This window comes from Babylonia areolata, chromosome 14 (genome assembly GCF_041734735.1).
Source record: "Babylonia areolata isolate BAREFJ2019XMU chromosome 14, ASM4173473v1, whole genome shotgun sequence".
In the NCBI taxonomy this organism is placed as follows: Eukaryota; Metazoa; Mollusca; class Gastropoda; order Neogastropoda; family Buccinidae; genus Babylonia; species Babylonia areolata.
The window spans coordinates 9721099-9741430 of NC_134889.1; the positions used below are offsets into that span (position 1 = coordinate 9721099).

Genomic DNA, 20332 nt, shown 5'->3' on the forward strand with positions numbered 1-20332 from the left:
TTCCATGAGGCAGTGTCCTGATTCAGTAGTTTGGTGTTTTGTTTTAAACTCTTTACAGAAAGTGATAAGTCTGTTTCTGGACATTCAGTTATCCAAGTCAATACTGGTCTCAAGTATGGTGCAGAACAAGTCCAATATACTTGAACTTGTCAGCGTTGGATTACCCTGCCAACATTGCAAGTTTAAGGAGAGATTTCCCATGCATGGAACAAACGCCTGGCCAGCAGTTGATGGTGACACTAAGCACTGGTCTCAAGTGAAGGGTAAAGTGCCCAGTAAATGCCCATCCCAAACTGTAGGGTGAAACTTGAGCAAAGAGTGGTTGGGCGCTTACAAGATAGTTATAGTATGTCTTTGATCTGTTGTTCATGGTCAGTGTCAGTAATTATCGCTGTAGTGTCAACATCTGATTCACTGAGTGAAAACATGTTGATCTGTTGTTTATAGTCAGTGTCAGCACATATCAGTGTATTGCAAACATCTGACTCACAAAGTGAAAATGATCTGTTGTTTATAGTCAGTGTCAGCACATATCAACGTAGTGCCAACATCTGACTCACAAAGTGAAAATAATCTTGTTTATAGTCAGTGTCAGCACATACCAACATAATGCCAACATCTGACTCACAGAGTGAAAATAATCTTGTTTATAGTCAGTGTCAGCACACATCACTGTGCCAGCATCTGAATTAGAGTGAAAATGATCTGTTGTTTATAGTCAGTGTCAGCACATATCTGAATCAGAGTGAAAATGATCTGTTGTTTATAGTCAGTTTCAGCACATATCACCGTAGTGCCATCGTCTGACGCACTCAGTGAAAACATTTCACGGCCATTGTGGATCGGTGGCCTCATGGTAATGCACCCAGCTAGGAATCGAATGTCTTCAGGTTTGAGTCCCATACGTGGACCTCTTCCTCCACTAGACCTTGAGTGGTGGTCTGTGTGTTAGTCCTTCAGATGATACACTAAAACGAGGCCCCCTATGCAGCATGCATTCAGATCACATAAGGGAACCCACGCCAACAAAATGGTTGTCCCTTGAAAAAATGTAGATTTGATTTTAGCAAATACACAAGCAGACAGTAAAAAAAAAAAAAAAAAAAAAAAAGTGAGAAAAAAAACACAAGGTGCTGAACTTTGGTGACATGCTCTCCCTGGGAAGAGCAGCCCAAATTTCACCCAGAGAAATCTTTTGTGACAAGAAATACTATTCTATACAATACAATAGAATCAGTTGTCTGAAACAGCTCCTGTTTGTGTACCCCGTCTGTTCAAGTCACACAAGCAATAAGCAATTCAGCTTAAGAGGTACTGTTTAAAACTTTTTTTTTTCTTTGACCATGAACGATGGTCTGGCTGCTTGTCTTTTGGATGAGATGATAAATCGAGGCACTGTGCAGCTTGCATTTAGCACACGTTAAAAAAACCATGGCAACAAGAAGACTTGACCCCCTGGCACAACTGCATAGAAAAATCCACTTTGATGGTAAAACACACACATTAATAATAAATTTTGCAGAAAAAAAGAAAGAAAAAATGTGTGGCGCAAGATTAGCGAAGCACTCTGCATGAAGAACAGCCCGTATTCCTGACCCAGTTGTCTTGTTACATTCATACTGTGACAGAATGAAGAACAGGTTGCATACAGTCAACTGGTGACTGCTCCTGCACCTTGGCCAGATTCGTTCCAGTGAGTGAAACCCAGCCTGGCAATCTGTAATGGGGTGCTCACAGAAGACGTGTATCTGAACAGAATCTGCATGAATCTTGACATATTTGTGTCATACCTTATCGTTTGTGAAACATGGCTGGAGCTCTGGGACTATTACTGAAGGCTAGGCGGGTGTGTTGATGAAGGATATGCGTCACTGAGTACCACCGGTATCTGGGCCTGGTTTTCAGAGTTTCTTGCCACTTCTTAAAATGGCAATGCTATGTTTTGGAAGTGTTGTGCCAGATCCTAATCCTGTTTCCTGTTAATCAGTATTGTCTCCGCAGGAGTGAGGAATCATGTTATTGAGAGAGAGAGTGTCTGGCAGCAAGCTCTTACTTTGAAGTCCATTGTAGCAGACTGCAGTTTCAAAATTAAGGAAATAACTGTGAGACATGCAGTGGCCAAAGTGATTCAAAATATGAATGCTGACAAGTTTAGCACTTCCTGTCAAATGGCGCATTGCAGTGCCCGGAATGATGCGATTTGGCATTTCCACTTGTGAAAGCATAACATACATGTGTCTTGCAAAACAGGTAGAGATTCTGTATTTCTTTTCATGGGCATTCTTCTTTCCAGTAGGAACACTTTCCATACAGTCCTTTGCCGAACCAAGAGCCTTTTGATAGTCAGTCAAAAAAGACGCCATTGCTGGGGGCAATGAGTAGGAACACTTTCCATACAGTCCTTTGCCAAACCAAGAGCCTTTTGATAGCAAAAAAGACGCCATTGCTGGGGGGCAGTGACTCCTTTGAGCTTGAGCTTCTCTGTCAGTCCAAATGAGACAGTAGAGAGTGAGTGCTGCCTCTTCCAACTTTCTAAAATCCACTGATGCAGAAGCAACAAAAGCACTTGTAATGGTTGGGCCTGTATGCGTCTGATGAGTACAGTAACTCACTGTGGTGATTTGGAGCTGCAGATCCTGTTTTGCAACCAGTATGGTCAGTCCTGTAGTTTGGATTGTGAAACAATGGGTGTTCCTCTTGCATGCATGATATGTCTACCAGGATTGATACACGCTCTACATCGTCATCGCAAATGATGCTCTTTTCCATTTACTTGCGCGCATGGTTAAAAGCATCCCAGTGGCCTTGCTTTAGTAATTGAATAATTTATCTCTTCTTCTGTGTCTGTCTACATGCCTCAGATTGAAGTCCCTTCCAAAAGATTTTGTGGTAGTGTGCTTCCCGTGGCACAAGATCTGTCCTCTATTTAGACGATCATAAAACCCTGGTTAGAGAAGCTGCCTCTCTGATCGAGTTTTCAGCAATTTTGCCACATTTTTCTCCATTTGAGAGCTGTGGTCTTTAGAAACTGGGTTTCATTTCCTCGCTTTGTAACACATGATGCAGCAATCTCTTGGGGGAAAAAAGAAAAAATGGCTTTCAGTGCAGGTTGTCTTTTTCCTGGGAGTTGATGGTCTGGCTGTGGTATCCACCTTCTCTTAGGCTTTCTGTCCATATGTCAGTGTTTCACTGTTTGCATTTAAGAACATGTCTGGCATTTTTACAGTGAAATACATACAATGCATCATCTAGTCTCTTTGCAAACTTTGTGTAACCTTCAAACTTTGTACAGGTATTGTGAAAACATCAAATTCCATATTTCTCAGTCTGAGCCTTGCTTTGCTCAGTCACTGATCTTATGTCTGTCTCGAAGTTGGTTTTGTTGTGAATGATGTAGAATTGGTGTATCCATGCTTCTAAAATTTATGTTGAACACAAGGAAAATGAATCATGTTCATTATTCTGGTACTGTGGCGTTGTAACCAGGTATACCCCAGACTTACCTATATAGCTTTAAGAAGGAAAAACGACCAATATATGTATACTCCCACTGCATTCAAACCACAGAAAAACCCTGTAAGATGGATACTGTGAGATTTCTTTCATAAAAAATGCATTGGAAAAGAAAAGAAAAAACACCCCGCTTCATTGACATTGCGGCCTATGCAATACTACATAAATTATTATAACACAAAAACTATTCTAATATAGTGCCTAATTATGCCAGCAGTTACCTCACTGTGATAGAGAAATCCTTATCCAGTTATCAGGTTGCTGGCGTTGGAGCATTTTCAGAAGTATTTGATCACATGACAAGCTATTACGGCACTAATCCAATTTTAATGTCAGAACAGTTCAGCACAGTTCAATTTAACATGGTGCAGAGCAGTTCAGCACAGTTCAGTTCAACATGGTGCAGAGCAGTTCAGCACAGTTCAATTCAACATGGTGCAGAACAGTTCAGCACAGTTCAATTCAACATGGTGCAGAACAGTTCAGCACAGTTCAATTCAACATGTTACAGAGCAGTTCAGCACAGTTCAGTTCAACATGGTGCAGAGCAGTTCAGCACAGTTCAATTCAACATGTTACAGAGCAGTTCAGCACAGTTCAATTCAACATGGTGCAGAGCAGTTCAGCACAGTTCAATTCAACATGGTGCAGAGCAGTTCAGCACAGTTCAATTCAACATGGTGCAGAGCAGTTCAGCACAGTTCAATTCAACATGTTACAGAGCAGTTCAGCACAGTTCAATTCAACATGGTGCAGAGCAGTTCAGCACAGTTCAGTACAGAAAGGAACAGAACAGTTCAGTACAGTTCAGTACAAGTTACAGAACAGTTAAGAACAGTTTAATACAGCATGGTACAATGCAGTACAGTTCAAAACAACATGGTACACAGTACAGTACTGTTCACTAGAACACAACACACTGAAGCAGAAAGCTGTGGTGTGGCGTGGCGTGGCGATGTGTGGTGTGGTGATGTGTGGTGCGGTGCGGTGTGGTGATGTGTGGTGCGGTGTGGTGTGGCCATGTGTGGTGCGGTGCCGTGTGGTGTGGCGTGGTGCCGTGTGGTGTGGCAGGATGAGCGAACAGCTGCTGAGCACCACCAATGACATGCTGAACCACCTGGCCTCCTCAGCCACCTCCTGCTGCCCCCCAGCCGACCCCCCCTCCCCCCGTCACCACTCCCCCACCCACCCCTCCGACCTCTCTGACCCCTCCCCTCAGCCCTCCGCGGACAGGTGGGTTGGTTCCGTCAGTCAGTCGTGTTGTGCGGACGTCCGGCATGGCTTGGTGTTGTGGCTGGCAGTGGCCTGTCTTGCCTGTCTCTCGCAGGAGATGCTGTGTGCCAGAACGTTTGGTTCCGTTGCCAGTGATGTCCTGTTTTAGTGTCCTGTGTTCGCAGAGACACGGACTTTGACACACAACCGACAGATCTGTAGAAGTATGGTAAAATAATCTTGTGTGTGATGCCCTTGTGACTTTCCACACAGTTGAGGGAGAAGAAGAAATTCAGAGATTTTTTTGTTTTGTTTTTTTGTTGGTCATTCAGTTTCGGCTTATTTGTGAAGGAGATATGTCAACAACAGAGTTGAAGAAGGCTTGGAAGAAATGGAAAACTTGGTAGGGAAAATGATAAAGCTTAACAGCAGTACTTGCGCATAGCTGGAATGATATTTCCATCAGTAGATGTTATTTACCAAACCAATAGTTTTCGACTGTAATTTTGGGGTTACTATGCTCAGTTTTGAGAGAGATTCAGTCACTAAAGTAATGTGCAGCCATCTTGCCAGGTTGAAAAAAATAGTCTTCCATGATGCATTCATTCAGATTGTGCCAATGAGAGAGCTGCTCTTTCCAGTTTTGGTCCCTTAACCCTGCAGAGGTGAACAAAAAACATGGCGGCTTGAGATGACAAGTGTCAGTTCATGTTCATGATGTGTCGTGTCATGTCATATTCTGCCTGATTCTTGATGAGAACGGTCAATCATGTGCAACATTCCATTTCTCATTGCACGATAATTTTTGTTTAAAAAGGTCCCAGAGAATTTAGGATACTAAAACAGGACACTAATTTCCGTGTCTTAGGCTGCGTGCCAGAATTTTTTGGTTCTGTGCCTTATGCTGTGTGCCAGAATTCTTTGGTTCGGTGCCTTATGCGGTGTGCCGTAATTTTCAGTTCTGTGCCTTATGCGGTGTGCCGTAATTTTCAGTTCTGTGTCTTATGCTGTGTGCCAGAATTCTTTGGTTCTATTGTGAAGAATCTTTTATTCTATGCCTTTGATGAAAATATTTTTTATAACTAAGTGGCTTTTTATTTGAATTCCACTTGTGTGTGTCTGTATGTGTGTTTGTGTGTGTTTTGTAACATGTCTGTGATTAGGGATGAGTTCCATTTTATTATGAAATATCCCAAGTATGATCAGTTGCAAAAAAGGTGTGTGCCTAAAAAATATTTATCTCCAAAATCAGTTTTTAACTTTTGCAATATGCTCAAAAGAGGCAAAAAAGTCATCTTAGATATATGTAAGTTTATTGAATTAGCAAATCTCGTCTAGATACTGTTTGGGGAGTTAAAAGACGTTTGTGTTTTCTCACCTTCAATGTGACACTGTTATGCAGTAGGAAATGTTTAATCTGGGCATGAAATAATTATTTTTTAGTAATCCTCTACGCTCAAGTAGAAGTGAAAGGATGAAAAAAAAAAATCAAAACTTGAAACTTGTGTGCTGTTTTCCTGCCCAAAGCAATTTGACCAAGGAAGGCATTTCTCGTTAACACACAGTTCCTCAGCTGTTTTGCATCAGTTATGTTGATGAAATATCATGTGGCTGGGGGTAAGGCATGTGCTTAAATACTTGAAAGCTGGTTTGTCAAACTTGTTGTCTTGGAACCTGCATGGTTATTATCATCGGATGGCTATTGCTGTTGTTGTTGTTGCCAATATCAGAGTCATTGTGTAGAATGGTGAATGATGCTTTAATTATTTATCATTGCCGTAGTTATTGTATATTTATTGTTTTTCCAAAGTAAACCTGTTTGCTATGATACTTTTTAGGAGTTATTGTTAGGTGTTCAAAGTTGAAGCTGAAGTTTTCTGAAGCTGTTCGTTAACACTCTGGATAGTACTTCTTTTGTTCCTGAGTTGAAGCTGGAATTTTCTTCAGCTGTTTGCAGTCGTTTTGTATGGTAGTTATTGTTGTGCTTCCTCTAAGTTTAAGCTGAACTTTTCAGATTCTTGACTGTCAACATATATTTTTCCTTTTCTTTGCATGACATGTGATCATTATGGTATATAGCTGTGTTGTGCTTTTGTGGGCTGTGTTCAGCTGTGTTGTGTTTTTGTGGGCTGTGTTCAGCTGTGTTGTGCTTTTGTGGGCTGTGTTCAGCTGTGTTGTGCTTTTGTGGGCTGTGTTCAGCTGTGTTGTGTTTTTGTGGGCTGTGTTCAGCTGTGTTTTGTTAGACTTTGGACAGTTTTGGGCTGATGCTGGGATTTCAAAAGGGTCAAATCTGAATGTTACCTGGTTTTTGTAGGGAGTCCAAAACATGAATGTCAGAAAGAAATGAAATTGGAAGATAACTACACATACCAATAAGATTTTATCCTTTAGGAAGAAATCTTTATTTCCACTGTTTGTGTATTTTGATCTGTGCTTGTGACATACCGTCTGCTCAAATGTCACTCTGAATATGTTTCTTATAAATCTTAGTGTACATGATCCTACTCCTGGTCTCTGTGTATCAGAACTTGTGTGTAACAACATACTGTTTATCAGCAAGCCAAATGCTGAACATCATTCTCGGGCTTGTGTCCAGGGTTTTGTCTGTGGGGACACTTTCAGTCAGCACATAGACAGATACACAAGCACACACACATACAAGACAGATATGCAAGCACACATGCATGCAAGACATATGCAAACACACACGTGCATGCATATTGACACACCCACATAAGTAGTATGTGAGTATGTGCGTGTGTGTGTGTGTGTGTGTGTGTGTGTGCCTAATCAACTTTGTTGGGATGAGGTGCTTGATGTCTGTGTGAGATACATGCCAACATTGTTCAGTCTTTGCTTCTCTGCTGACTTGTGTTGGCAGATAAAGTAAGAAAACTTTGTATCGTCAAGAAGCAACTTTAAAAAGAAAAGAAAAAAGAAGAGTTAAATGATAGTCGATTTTGTAATCTTCGGTCAATGACATGAGCATAAAAAAAAATATTTGAAAAATCCTACAGTCCCCTAGACATGAAGCATGAAACTTGCAACACAACATGGCATTAATTTGAGTTCAAGAAAAAGCGGAAAAACACATCCTGTCCCCTGTCCCAAAGCCTGTCTGTAAGTACTTTCCTTTCCTGCTTCTCCAACACCGCCCCATGCCTGCCAACTCATTTTGTATGTGTGAGGGAGAGGAGAGGGAGAGAGAATATGGTCACTTGTGGTTCAAGTGATTTATAACTTCTTCTTCGACGGGCGCAATAGCAGAGTGGTTAAAGCGTTGGACTTTCAGTCTGAGGGTCCTGGGTTCGAATCTCGGTGACGGCGCCTGGTGGGTAAAGGGTGGGGATTTTTCCGATCTTCCAGGTCAGCATGTGCAGACCTGTTAGTGCCTGAACCACCTTTGAGTGTATACGCACATAGAAGTTCAATTACACACATTAACCCTTTGAGCCCTGACCACCGCTTTACTGGTGGTGGGGAGGGGTGGCATAATGCCTGGCCACCGGTTGAGTGGTGCGTAAACACTTGTGTCGTGTTTTGCTATTGGTTGACTTATATTGTAGAGCCAATCAGAAAAACCATAATATTCTGACGTCGGCGAACGTAGTACCAACATTGCCGCGCCTTTTCACTGTGTTTTGTGCATGTGCTTTGGATAAAAAAAGATTGATTTCTACCATGAAGCGTGCAGAGTCTCAACCTGACACACCTCCTTTGATCAACTCATTCTGCATGCTCAGATTCATTTTCAACATCACTATCTGTAGCAAAATCATCCGATTCAAATTCCACCTCACTATCAGAGCAATCATTGTCATACTCTACTTCCGATAAATCATCAAACATATCAGTTACTTGCTGCGTTGTGTACAGTTGTTTTCTCGCACGTTTTGTCCCTGATTTCTGCCCTGACGGGCCAGGTTGAGACTCTGCACGCTTCAAGTGTTTACGCACTGCTCAACTGGCTGGGCATTATGTCATTTTTCTCTGCCACCGGTAAAGCGGTGGTTAGGGCTCAAAGGGTTTAATACCAGTTATTTGCAAATTTTGGCTCAGGAGCTCAGGCAGAAGGGTTAAAATTGCTCAGGAACTCGGGGCTCAAAGGGTTAAAGATTCTGTAACCCATGCCAGCGTTTGGTGGGTTATGGAAACAAGAACATACCCAGCATGAAAACGGTGTATGGTGTTTACATGGCGAGTAAATAAACAAAATGATCATGCATGTAGAATGTTACATGTCTGTCTGAGTGTGTTTGTGTGTGAGCCTGAAATCTGTTAGAATGACACAGGAAACGAATGATGAGCGCCCAGTGAGAGCCGTAAGTCAGCTCTACCCAGGTAGGCAGCCTGTTGTCCAAATGACCCTCTGTAAAGCGCTTAGAGCTTGGTCTCCAACCGAGGATAGGCACTGTAGAAGTATCCATATCAATCAATCGATCGATATACCTTTGTCACGGACAGCATCAGTCAGGGAGGTCAGGCGTCCAGGCCACAGGGTGCCCGGCCAGTAGTGACCACTCAGCCCACGGCCGGTCAGCGAACCACCGGGCCACTGGTGCACCATGGCGGCACGGGATTGGCACGGGGACCTGACCCCTCCCTGCGCTACGGGCCTGACTCCAGCTACCTTGCGGGGCCCGAGGCGGGGCTGGGGTTCGGAGCTAACCCTGAGCTGTGTTCTGGGCCAGATCCAGAGCTGTTGATGTGAGTTGTGTTGGTGTTAGTGTGATGGGTTGGGGTGTGTGAGTTGGGATGGGGATGTGAGTGTATATTTGTGTGTGTGTGTGTGTGAGTGTGTGTGAGTGACCTGCAATTTTTGATGTTTTTTTATCCTGTGTGTGTGTGACCTGCAATTTTTTTTTTTTTTTTTCGTCCTGATTATTTTCTTTTCTGTATGTTTATTTAAAGTGGGAGAATGATTGCTGTTGCTTGCTATAGTGGTTTCTTTATTGTACTAATCTTTGTTGTGAAGAAAAGAAGAATGATTATTTTTGTGAACATTTTTCGTCATCATAACTTGTGAATCATCATCATATCTTCTTTTTTTTTTTGTCTTTTGGTATCTACATGTGCTTGAAGAAATGAGGTTCTGTTTAGGGTTGTGAGAAATGTGAAGAAAACACATGCATTGTTAATTCCCTCCCACATCTTCCCTTATTTGTACATTCTGTGTTATCAGTAAACTTGATGCTGCAGCAGAATAGTGTATACCAGTCTTCTACTTTTGCATTTGTGGGCTGCAACTCCAAAGTTCACTCATATGCACGAGTGGGCTTTTATGTGTATGTCTGATTTTACCCAGCAGTGTAGGCAGCCATACTTCTTTTTCAGGGCGTGCATGACAGGCATGTTGATGTTTCTGTAACTGGCTGATGGGGGTGGTCAGATGGTTACAGTGCTGGGTTCTCGCCCAGGTTTCCTGAGTTTGATGTGTTGCACATGGTGGGTTAAGGCCCTGACAGGCGCAATAGCCGAATGGTTAAAGCGTTGGACTTTCAATCCGAAGGTCCCGGGTTCGAATCTCGGTGACAGCGCCTGGTGGGTAAAGGGTGGAGATTTTTCTGATCTCCCAGGTCAACATATGTGCAGACCTGCTAGTGCCTGAACCCCCTTCGTGTGTATACGCAAGCAAAAGATCAAATACGCACGTTAAAGATCCTGTAATCCATGTCAGTGTTCGGTGGGTTATGGAAACAAGTACATACCCAGCATGCACACCCCCAAAAGCGGAGTATGGCTGCCTACATGGCGGGGTAAAAACGGTCATACACGTAAAAGCCCACTTGTGTATATACGAGTGAACGTGGGAGTTGCAGCCCACGAACAAAGAAGAAGAAGAAGAAGAAGGTGGGTTAAGGATGGAGATGTTTTCCAGTCTCCCAGGTCAACATATGTGCAGACCTGTTAAAGCCTGAACTCCCTTTGTGTGTATATGAAGATCAGATACGCTGGTCAAAGATCATGTAATCCATGTCAGTGTTCGATGGGTTATGGAAACAAGAACATACCCAGCATGCACACCCCTAAAACAGAGTATGGCTACCTACATGGCGGGGTCGACAACATGGTCATACATGTAAAATGTTACATGTCTGTGTGAGTGTATGTGTGTGTGTGTGTGTGTGTGTTTGACTGAAACCTGACTGAATGACACAGGAAATGAATGATGAGAGCCCAAAGGCAGCTGTTAGTCATCTTTCCCTGGTAGGCAGCCTTTGTGCAAGTAACTCCTTGTTGTATAGCACTTTGAGCTTGATCTCTGACCAAGGATAGGTGCTTTTTAAGTATCCATATCATCATCATCACCATCAGATGCTTGCAAGGGTTACATGATTGTTAATGAGTATTTTTCATATTTTGCATGCTTATACACACAAAAGGGGTCTGCACATCTGTTGACCAGAAAGATTGAAAAATCTCTGACCTTCACCCACCAGATACCATAATCAGGCATCAGAATGTTACGCAAATCTGCTAGTTTCAGAGGACTGGGGGACCGCTGACCGTGGTTTTGGCTTGGGCAGCCGTGGATTTAATTTTTTATGGAGTGCAATCATATTTTCAAATGGTATTCTTAAATGGCTCGTTCTGTTTTTGTCCACTTCCCGCAAAGAAGTGCTGGCACCATCTTTATCAGTGTTTAATGGCTATCATGTCCTAATCATCCGCCGAGATTTGGAGGTATACAATGACAGTGGTTGCAGCAGTGAATGGCTGTGGTCTTGGTGCTGAAACAGACTGACTTTTGGTGAACAGGGAAAAGAGGAGAAGAAGCGCTATGGCCTGTGGTTTGGGAAGATCAGTGTGCCAAGAAATCAAGAAGCACTCTGTGCAATGTTGAGTTTGTTTACGGATCACGAGGTTTGACAGCGCTTGTGTGTATGTGAGAAATATTTGGCATGAGTGTAATATTTCACGGACAGTTGTAACCCACTAGAATTAGTAGAATGTTCTCAGGAAAGGCCTACAAAAAATACTGTGAGATTTAAAATTTCTCATTAGCTTCAAAGGGGGCTTTGCTCCCCTAGCCCCACAACAGGTGATGCCCCTTTTATCCGACCGGGGCCTTGACGGCCCCTGGACCCCTGCCTTCTTCAGAGGATTGGACTCTCGGGTATTCTGATGCCTGCATATGATTGGGGATAAACCCAGGACCCTCAGATTGAAATTTGAATGCTTAACCGCCCAACCATTGCTGCCTGCCTTTTATACATGTCATTGTGTTGGTAAATAGCATCACACAGCAGTACGCTGTGTATGTACACATGTGTCTCTTCACCACTTTCCCCAGGGGAGCCTCAGTGGGCGCAGAGGGTCCAAACCCGGAGTACCACCAGGGCAGCATGCCCAACCTGGTGGATGGGCCGTCGGGGGCCACAGGACCGAACCCAAGCCTGCGCTGCGCTGCTGAGCACCCCTCCCCCATTGGGGCGGACAGGCGCTTCCTGCAGACGTCCATCTGAAACCAGAGCTTTGCTTCTGCTGCCGCTGTGTTGTCTCCACTGCCAGAGTGAAGCGGTGCCAGGCTGCAAGGCGTGAGTGTCCCTTGGAAGGAAGGAAAGCAGATCTATCAGCCAGCCCTTGGCTGTGTTGGTCCAGGCAGTTTTCTCTTCTCTGTACGTGGCTTTGTATTACACTGGTTTGTACTTTTCATACCGCCTTTTTAAAATAGTTTTTTCTTCGAGGCCTCACCAATGTGTTGGGTTTAAGCATAGGCCATGCATCTGCTTTTTTTTTTTTGGTCATAGCAGATGTGTTGTGTGTATATGGATCTGTCGGCATGCTTTGACACTTCCTTGAGACGGAGACTGGTTATAGTTTTGGTCCCCTCTGTAAAGTATGTTTTTTCTCTTGTTTTTTCTTTCACTGTGACTTTTGTCTGTCTGTCTTTTTTTTCTTTTGTTCTGTTTTTTTTAGAGTTCTGTGTGCAGTCCAGTCCTGTTAGTTAATGGCCCAGTGTTACAGTAGGCCAGGCTTCAAGCAACAGAGATGAGTTAGAAGTCTGTGTGTGTCTGTTATCCCTGAAACTGACACGTTGGGATGATGTTTGTTTGCTTTGATGTTTTTGTCCGTGCTTTAATTAATCGGTGTCATTGTACAGTGGACTGGAGTTGTTGTGGTCTGCTTCTTAACATGGTGGAGAGAGAAAAAAAGAGCTCAATTCAAATGGTTCCAGAGACCTTTAAAAACAGAAAAAAGAAGGGGGAAAAAGAAGGGAAGTAAGAAAAAGCAAACCCATGCAAAACAGAATAATGGTTCTGACAAAACAGCAGGGAGGACAAAGTAGAAGAGGAGAAAGAAGAAGAAGAAATAAAGAATATTGGATTTCTAAAGCTCCAGTCTCTCTGAGTGGCGTTTCGTTGAGCTCAAAACCAGATCCAGCTTTCAAGTCTCTTGAGTGATGTTTCGTGGAGGAGGTTTTTTTTGGGGGGGGGAATCCAAACCAAGTGCGGTGCTGTTCTTCCCAACTTGTGCCACACCAGACACAGTGTTACATGGGGTCGATGTTTATCACCAGGATTCTGCTTTTTAACAAAAGAAGTTTCTTTCGAGTGTGCCACATATTGATCACACCTACGTCTACTGAAACTGGGCGATGCCAGAAGACGAATGCAGACGGAGGGAAAGTACCCACTTTCTGTTCCTGTCATGTGATTTCTTAGTGAGTGTTTATAAGTAGGTTGGTACAGACTGAAAGTCGTTTGTGTGCTGAAAATATTGAGTCTAGTCTCCTGTGATGTGTAGTATTTGACTAGTTGTCGAGAAAATTCAGGGTTATTGGTTTGGTTTGTTCTGCAGAGCCCCAGACTTGCTTGTATGTGATGCTTTTGTTTTTTGTTTCTTTCTTTTTGGCGCCTTTTGACATACGCAGTATAATCTGTACCCAGTGTTTAAGTCACAGACTTGTCGTAAAGTAAATACACATTTACTCTGTAGTGGGGTTTTTAGAGATTATTGATGGGTCAGTGCCAGGTAGAAAATGTTGTTCTGAGACTTCACTGACAGATGAGCATTTTGCAGAGAAGTTTTTTTAGAGCCTGTTGGTAGAGTAATGTGGTAAATGTGGTGGTCTTTTTTTCCATATAACAATGGAGGATCTTTTTTTTTTTTTTTTTTTAGTGTTGTCTGCACTTTATAAAAGAGGCCTTACCAGGTTCAGGTTATGCTGGTGGAAGGTGGTCTTTTCAGGGAGGGGGGTCACTTCTGTGTGGTGTTATTGTAAATGAGGCCTTTTCAGGGTTCAGCAAAATGTATAGACTGCTTCCTAGGAAGTAACAGTTTTTATAGTGTGTGTGTGTGTGTGTGTGTGTGTGTGTGTGTGCATGCATTTAGGAGCCAGGTTATGTTTTCATCATCCTCTTATTGTCATTATCTTACGTATATGTGACTGGGGCTTTTATTTATTTATTTTTTTTTAATTATATATCTTGATTAGGTGTTATTTGTCAGATTCATAATTTACATTCTGGTCTGATTCAGTGATTTCTGGTTATTCTTCTGGCAAAATGTTATGATATAGGGTTGTTTATTACATTTTTTTTCTGTTTGTTGTTTATTACAGTTTCATTCTATACACTTTTATTTGGTTGTGTTTCTGTTGCATTTATTTCAGTTCTGTTTGAGAGGTTTTCTTTGCTCTGTGTTTGTACAGCTATTAGGGAAATAACTGAGCAGTTCTTTTACTGTGATATATATATATATATATATATACCTGTACTATCTGCATGGACAAACGTAAAATAGTGTCATGCCTGAGGCTTGTTTGTGTTTTCATTTTGCATGAATCCAGTGTAATACATGTTTGTGAAGAAGTGTAGCCATTGAGCCTGTCTTCATTACTGGCTGTTTACAGTTTGTGATTAAAAAAAAAAAAATCATAATATGTAGCCTCCTAAAATACCGGTACATGTGCATGTGTGTACAGAGCCTAATTGTGTAAAGTGTACGGTTGCTTGGACTAAGGACAAACCGCTGACGGTAAAGAAAAAAAAAAAGAGTTGAAATTCTTGTTGATTAATGTACTTCACATGGTCGTTAATTAATGTACTTCACATGGTCATTAATTAATGTACTTCATTAATGGAAGCACGGGGAGGAAGGGAACACAGGAAGAGTGAAAAAAAGAAGAAAAAAAAAGGAGAGCAAAAGTAATGTAAACACAGAAGAAAACAGAATCTGTTCTGTTTAGCAAAAAGAGCGTATTGTCATGAATCACTTTCAGGGCTTTGTATGTATTTCATCTTTTAGCTTCCCTAGCCACTCCTGCTGGTTCATCTTTGTGGTCATTCTTCGCGAAGGTCTGATGATCCTATAGCAGTGCCCAGGGTGTTTTTCCTCTTTGTTAGTTTTATTACAGAATACACACTGCTAGAAAGTGTGTCAGTTGGACTGATGTTGCCCTGTGCAGTCCGGCTGACTGTACACAACAATATTAGATGAAATTTTGTTGAATTGGACTTTTTGCCTTTTTGATAGATCTATTTTTAGTTCTGTCATTACATATTTTCTTCCTTCTGGTTGTTGGCTACTGTTTTTTGTAAACGGACAAACATGACCTTTATATTTCTTTGTCCATTCCTACTATCTGCAGTCAGAATCAGATGAACTGCATTATCTCATTGAGAGAAATTATGTGTAGTGAAGTCTGTGATACATGCAGATCACAAGGACAGTAAAATTTGGCATTCAACATATATAACAAGCACAAACACAACAGAGGCATAGCAAACCAAACCTGAAAACAAATGTTGTGCACCTGTACACACACACACACACAGGAGGAAGGTGGCAGAATGGTTAAGACGCTCAGCTGCCAATACAGAGAGTCCGTGAGGGTGTGGGTTCGAATCCCGCTCTCACCCTTTCTCCTAAGTTTGACTGGAAAATCAAACTGAGCGTCTAGTCTTTCGGATGAGACGATAAACCGAGGTCCCGTGTGCAGCACGCACTTGGCGCATTGAAAAAGAACCCATGGCAACGAGAGTGTTGTCCTCTGGCGAAATTACGTAAAATGAAATCCACTTTCATAGGTACACAAATATGGAAGCATGCACTCAAGGCCTGACTAAGCGCGTTGGGTTATGCTGCTGGTCAGGCATCTGCTCAACAGATGTGGTGTAGCGTGTATGGATTTGTCCGAACGCAGTGACGCCTCCTTGAGAAAGTGAAACTGAAACACACACATACATGCACACACACAGAACGCACACACACACACACACACACAGACTTGATGTTGGTTGGGTTGTGTGATGGAAAGAGCAACAGAGAAAAAGAAGAGGTCAGTTTCCCTGCTCTGAACTGCTTTCTATCTCTTTGTTCATTTAGGTTTTCCAAGAGAATCTATTGTGTTTTTTCACCACAAACTTCCAACACAGATTCACAAGACGCTCCTTCCACTGAGACCAAATTTCTCCTGTGCAATTTGATGAACAACGTGTAAATGTGTAAAGCTTTTCTGTTTTTCTTTTCTTTTTTGTACAGTAGTCATCACACCTTTAGATTTTTTATCGGAATGAAGAAAAGTTTGTACAAATTTTAAAGACAGAGAAAATGAGAACAGTAATGGCAAATAGGTTTTATGATGCTGATGATATTTATTATCATTACTTTGCTCATTTTGCATCTTGTGATAACCAGAGTTTTCTTAATTTCTTTCTTTTCTGGTTTTTTTGTTGTTGTTGTTGTTGTTATTTTAAACTTTACTTTGGAATGCTGTATACCCAACATACGTGTGTATTTTGAAAATAGGTGTTATAGGCTAGGCTGACACAGATGTATTAATTTTGTTACTTCTTTTGAACTATCTGTATTGCCATCATTATAAAAAAAAAATACAGTGTTGTCGTTTTTTGCATGCACACTTCATTATTGAATAAATTGGTTTTTGAACCAGTGTTTTTTGTTTGTGTGTGTGTGTGTTTTGTTGTTGTTGTTTTGTTTGTTTGTTCTTTTATTGGTGTGTGAATATTGTTACTGTGTTTCTCTGTTTCTCATTATGTTTGCTGTTTTTGTGTGTTTGAGAAACTTCTCTCTCTCTCTCTCTCTCTCTCTCTCTCTCTCTCTTTTGCTTTTTCTCCTACAGAATGCAGGATACTTTTATCTCAACAAGAGAAATTCATGTGCAGTGAACACACACAAACAATAGAACAGAATAGAAGAGAATAGAATGTCTTTATTGCCAAGAGTACCAGGGTCACAAAGAATATTGGGAAGGGGGGGGGGATAGTACCTAACAAGATAAGAACAACGAACATAAATCGAAAATCATACACAAACACAGATACAGTAGAAATTAGGATACATACAAGTGCATATCAATATGAAAACTTGTGCAGACACACACATGCACACATTGCACACACACACACACACACACGTTTGAACAGAAGCTGCATATTACATATGGATGGGGCTGATGACTAGATCTTCATGTAGATAGTTGTTGGTTGCACAATTCTGTTTATCATACTGGACAATGCACAATAATCACAGTCAGTCAAAATGAATACATGAAAAACATAAAATTTTTAAATACTGAGTTCACCGAGAATCAGAATGAATACATAAAAAACATAAAATGTTTAAATACTGAGTTCACCGAGAATCAGAATGAATACATAAAAAACATAAAATGTTTAAATACTGAGTTCACCGAGAATCAGAATGAATACATAAAAAACATAAAATGTTTAAATATTGAGTTCACTGAAAATCACAGTCCGTCAAAATGAATACATGAAATACATAAAATGTTTAAGTACTGAGTTGATGTGAACATCACACACGATGATTACAATCGTACTCATGCAATGATCACAGTCTTAAAATCATTCACCATGAACACATAAAAGACAATGCTTAAATACACACACAGTACATGCACACAAGTATGTGTGAGTGTGCATGCATGTGTTATGTGCGTGCGTGTGCACGCACGTGTGTATGAGTACAGTCGTTCAATATGAATACATAAAAGACAATGCTGATATAGACACACACAATACATGCACACAAGTATGTGTGAGCGTGCGTGCGTGTGTTGTGTGCATGTGCGTGTGTATGCATGTGTGCGTCCATGTGCACATACTTGTATCTCCTGGTCCGTCTCCCTTTCCATCACCCCTCTCTTTGTGCAGACCTGTGCGCACCCCTGTGTGTGTGTGTATACATGCATAAGATCAAATGAATAGAAACAACTGAACTTTATAAAATAAAAAAAAAGTCAAACAGAGCAAATAACCTATAGTGGAGTGATGGCCAAGAGGTAACGTGTCCGCCTAGGAAGCCAGAGAATTTGAGCACGCTGGTTCGAATCACGGCTCAGCCGCCGATATTTTCTCCCCTTCCACTAGACCTTGAGTGGTGGTCTGGAAGCTAGTCATTCGGATGAGACGATAAAGCGAGGTCCCGTGTGCAGCATGCACTTAGCGCATGTAAAAGAACCCACGGCAACAAAAGGGTTATCGTTCCTGGCAAGATTCTGTAGAAAAATCCACTTCGATAGGAAAAACAAGTAAAACTGCACGCATGAAAAAATACTAAAAAAATGGGCGGCGCTTTCGGTGTAGCGACAAAAAAGAAAAAATACAAATAGAAATTACAAATACAAATACTTACTCAATCCTCTTACCTCTGACTCGAGCTCTAGGCACCAACACATCTTCTCCAGTCATTTTAGTCTTGAGCAAGCCACTGAGGTGATTTCGTTCAGGTCCTGCCTGCTGTTTTCATTTCTTCTTCGACAGTTCCTCTCCATGTGACCAGTGGGCTGCCTCTCTTTGTGTTCCTGGTGGTGCCCATCTGGCGACAGCGTAGGGAGGTCTGGCTTCGTTCATCCTCAGGACGTGGCCCAGCCATGGGCACCTCCAACGTCTCTGTCCTACCTCATCCACGATGCTGATGATGCCTGTGCGTCCGCTCACTTCTTTCTTGGTGACGTTCTGTTCCCAGTAAAGTCTGATGATTCGACGGAGACACTGTCCTTCAAAGCCTCTAAGCTGGCTTTCAATTTTCTTGTTTGTTCTCTCCAGGTTTCTGAGGTATATTTTGAGGACTGAGTGGACTTGTGATTTGTAGATTTTCAGTTTGGTGTTGGTCTGCAAGACTGATTATTTCCAGATGTTCTGCAGTTTATTGAAGACCTGTGCTGCAAGACATGCACCTTCTCAGTGTTGGTAACAGCCGAGATGTTACTGCCGAGATACTGAACTTTCTCCAGCTCCATACAATGTAGATTTGTTTTCTTTGTACTCCTTCGCTTTCTGCACTTTGTCAGGATGCGTCCTGAGTTCCACGCTTCTTGCTGTCTGGTCAGCTCTCTTTCTGTCCAAATAAATGATAAAGAGAATAAAGAAGAAAGCCTGATGATCAGGCTCAGACTTCGTGTTACGCTGAAGACCATCTTCAGTCAGTGAGGACAGGAAATAAAGCATGGATATAGATGGTAAAGTCACACTCATTTCTTCAAGGATGCATGCTCCCACATTTCAGTCTCAGCCACCCTTGAAACTATTGACTGTTCAAGTTTTATGTAGCCGCCAGACTGCATTCATTTAGTTTGTTTTCATATTGATTTGACTTAAACATTCAGTCATGATATTGATGATAGCCCTATTTATCTTTATTTATTCATTTATTTGTCTATTTATCATTTTATCATTTGTTATTATTGTTATTATTACTAACATCAATGTAATTAATTTTATTTTATTTTTATTTTTTCAATTGTGCGACAGAGGAGAAGGGATGTAATTCATATCAGGAAATTGCTGTCGGGCGATTAACGCAGTTCTTTCCCCTGTTCCACAACCTTTTCCATGAAGGCGTGAGACGCCAGCTGTCAGCCCACGCACGCAAAGAGAAGATGAAGAACCGTCACTACCCACCTTCCCTCCCTCCCTCCCTCCCCATGCCACACCCACCCCCTTCCCCCCACACCCAACCCCACCCCCTTCCCCTCCACCACCACTGACCTGTATAAGATGTGACATGTATCTCAGTGACTTTAAGTAGCATTGTGTCAGTAGTGCATGCAATGACATATAATATAATGTAGTATTGTGTAGTGTAGACCCTGTTTCAGGGCGGGGACTGGATGAGAAAAAAAAAAAGCGCCAGTGCTTATCTGTTATCCTCGAAAATAAAGAATTTTGTCTTGTCTTGTCTTGTCTTGTCTCTTCAACAAGGAGGAAGGTGGCGGAATTAGTGATTAAGATGCTCATCTGCCAACACAACACAGTGTCTGTAAGGTTCTGGGTTCCATTCTCGCCCTCGCCCTCCCTCCCACGTTTGACGGAAAATCAAACTAGTCATTCGGATGAGATGACACCAACAACAGGACATTGATCTCCTCGAGGCAGTCCAGAGACGAGTAGCCAGATTTGTGCTGAGACGCTACCGAAACACCTCAAGTGTATCAGCAATGCCACAAGACCTTGGATGGCCCTCCCTGCAACAACGCCGCCAAACAGCCAGACTGACCATGCTGTATAAAATCAAACATAATTATGTAACCATGGATTCACTGAAAGAAAAACTGGTACCACCACCACCACCACCACGGCAGCAACGCACCCACACTGAGCAGCTGGAGCAAATCTTC

General features: G+C 42.1%; 1 protein-coding gene across 3 annotated transcripts in view; it reads left to right on the plus strand.

The window, feature by feature from the left end:
• LOC143289793 (uncharacterized) overlaps window positions 1–16624 on the plus strand; it is a 36338-nt gene extending 19714 nt beyond the window's left edge. For 2 of the 3 annotated variants that reach the window (XM_076598936.1, XM_076598937.1), the window contains 3 exons: window positions 4585–4746; window positions 9190–9432; window positions 12020–16624. In XM_076598936.1, coding sequence (XP_076455051.1) covers window positions 4585–4746; window positions 9190–9432; window positions 12020–12191 — 577 coding nt within the window. In that variant the 3' untranslated portion in view covers window positions 12192–16624. The remainder of the gene's footprint in view (window positions 1–4584; window positions 4747–9189; window positions 9433–12019) is intronic. The other variant, XM_076598938.1, reaches the window with a different exon arrangement.
• Window positions 16625–20332: the final 3708 nt, after the last annotated feature.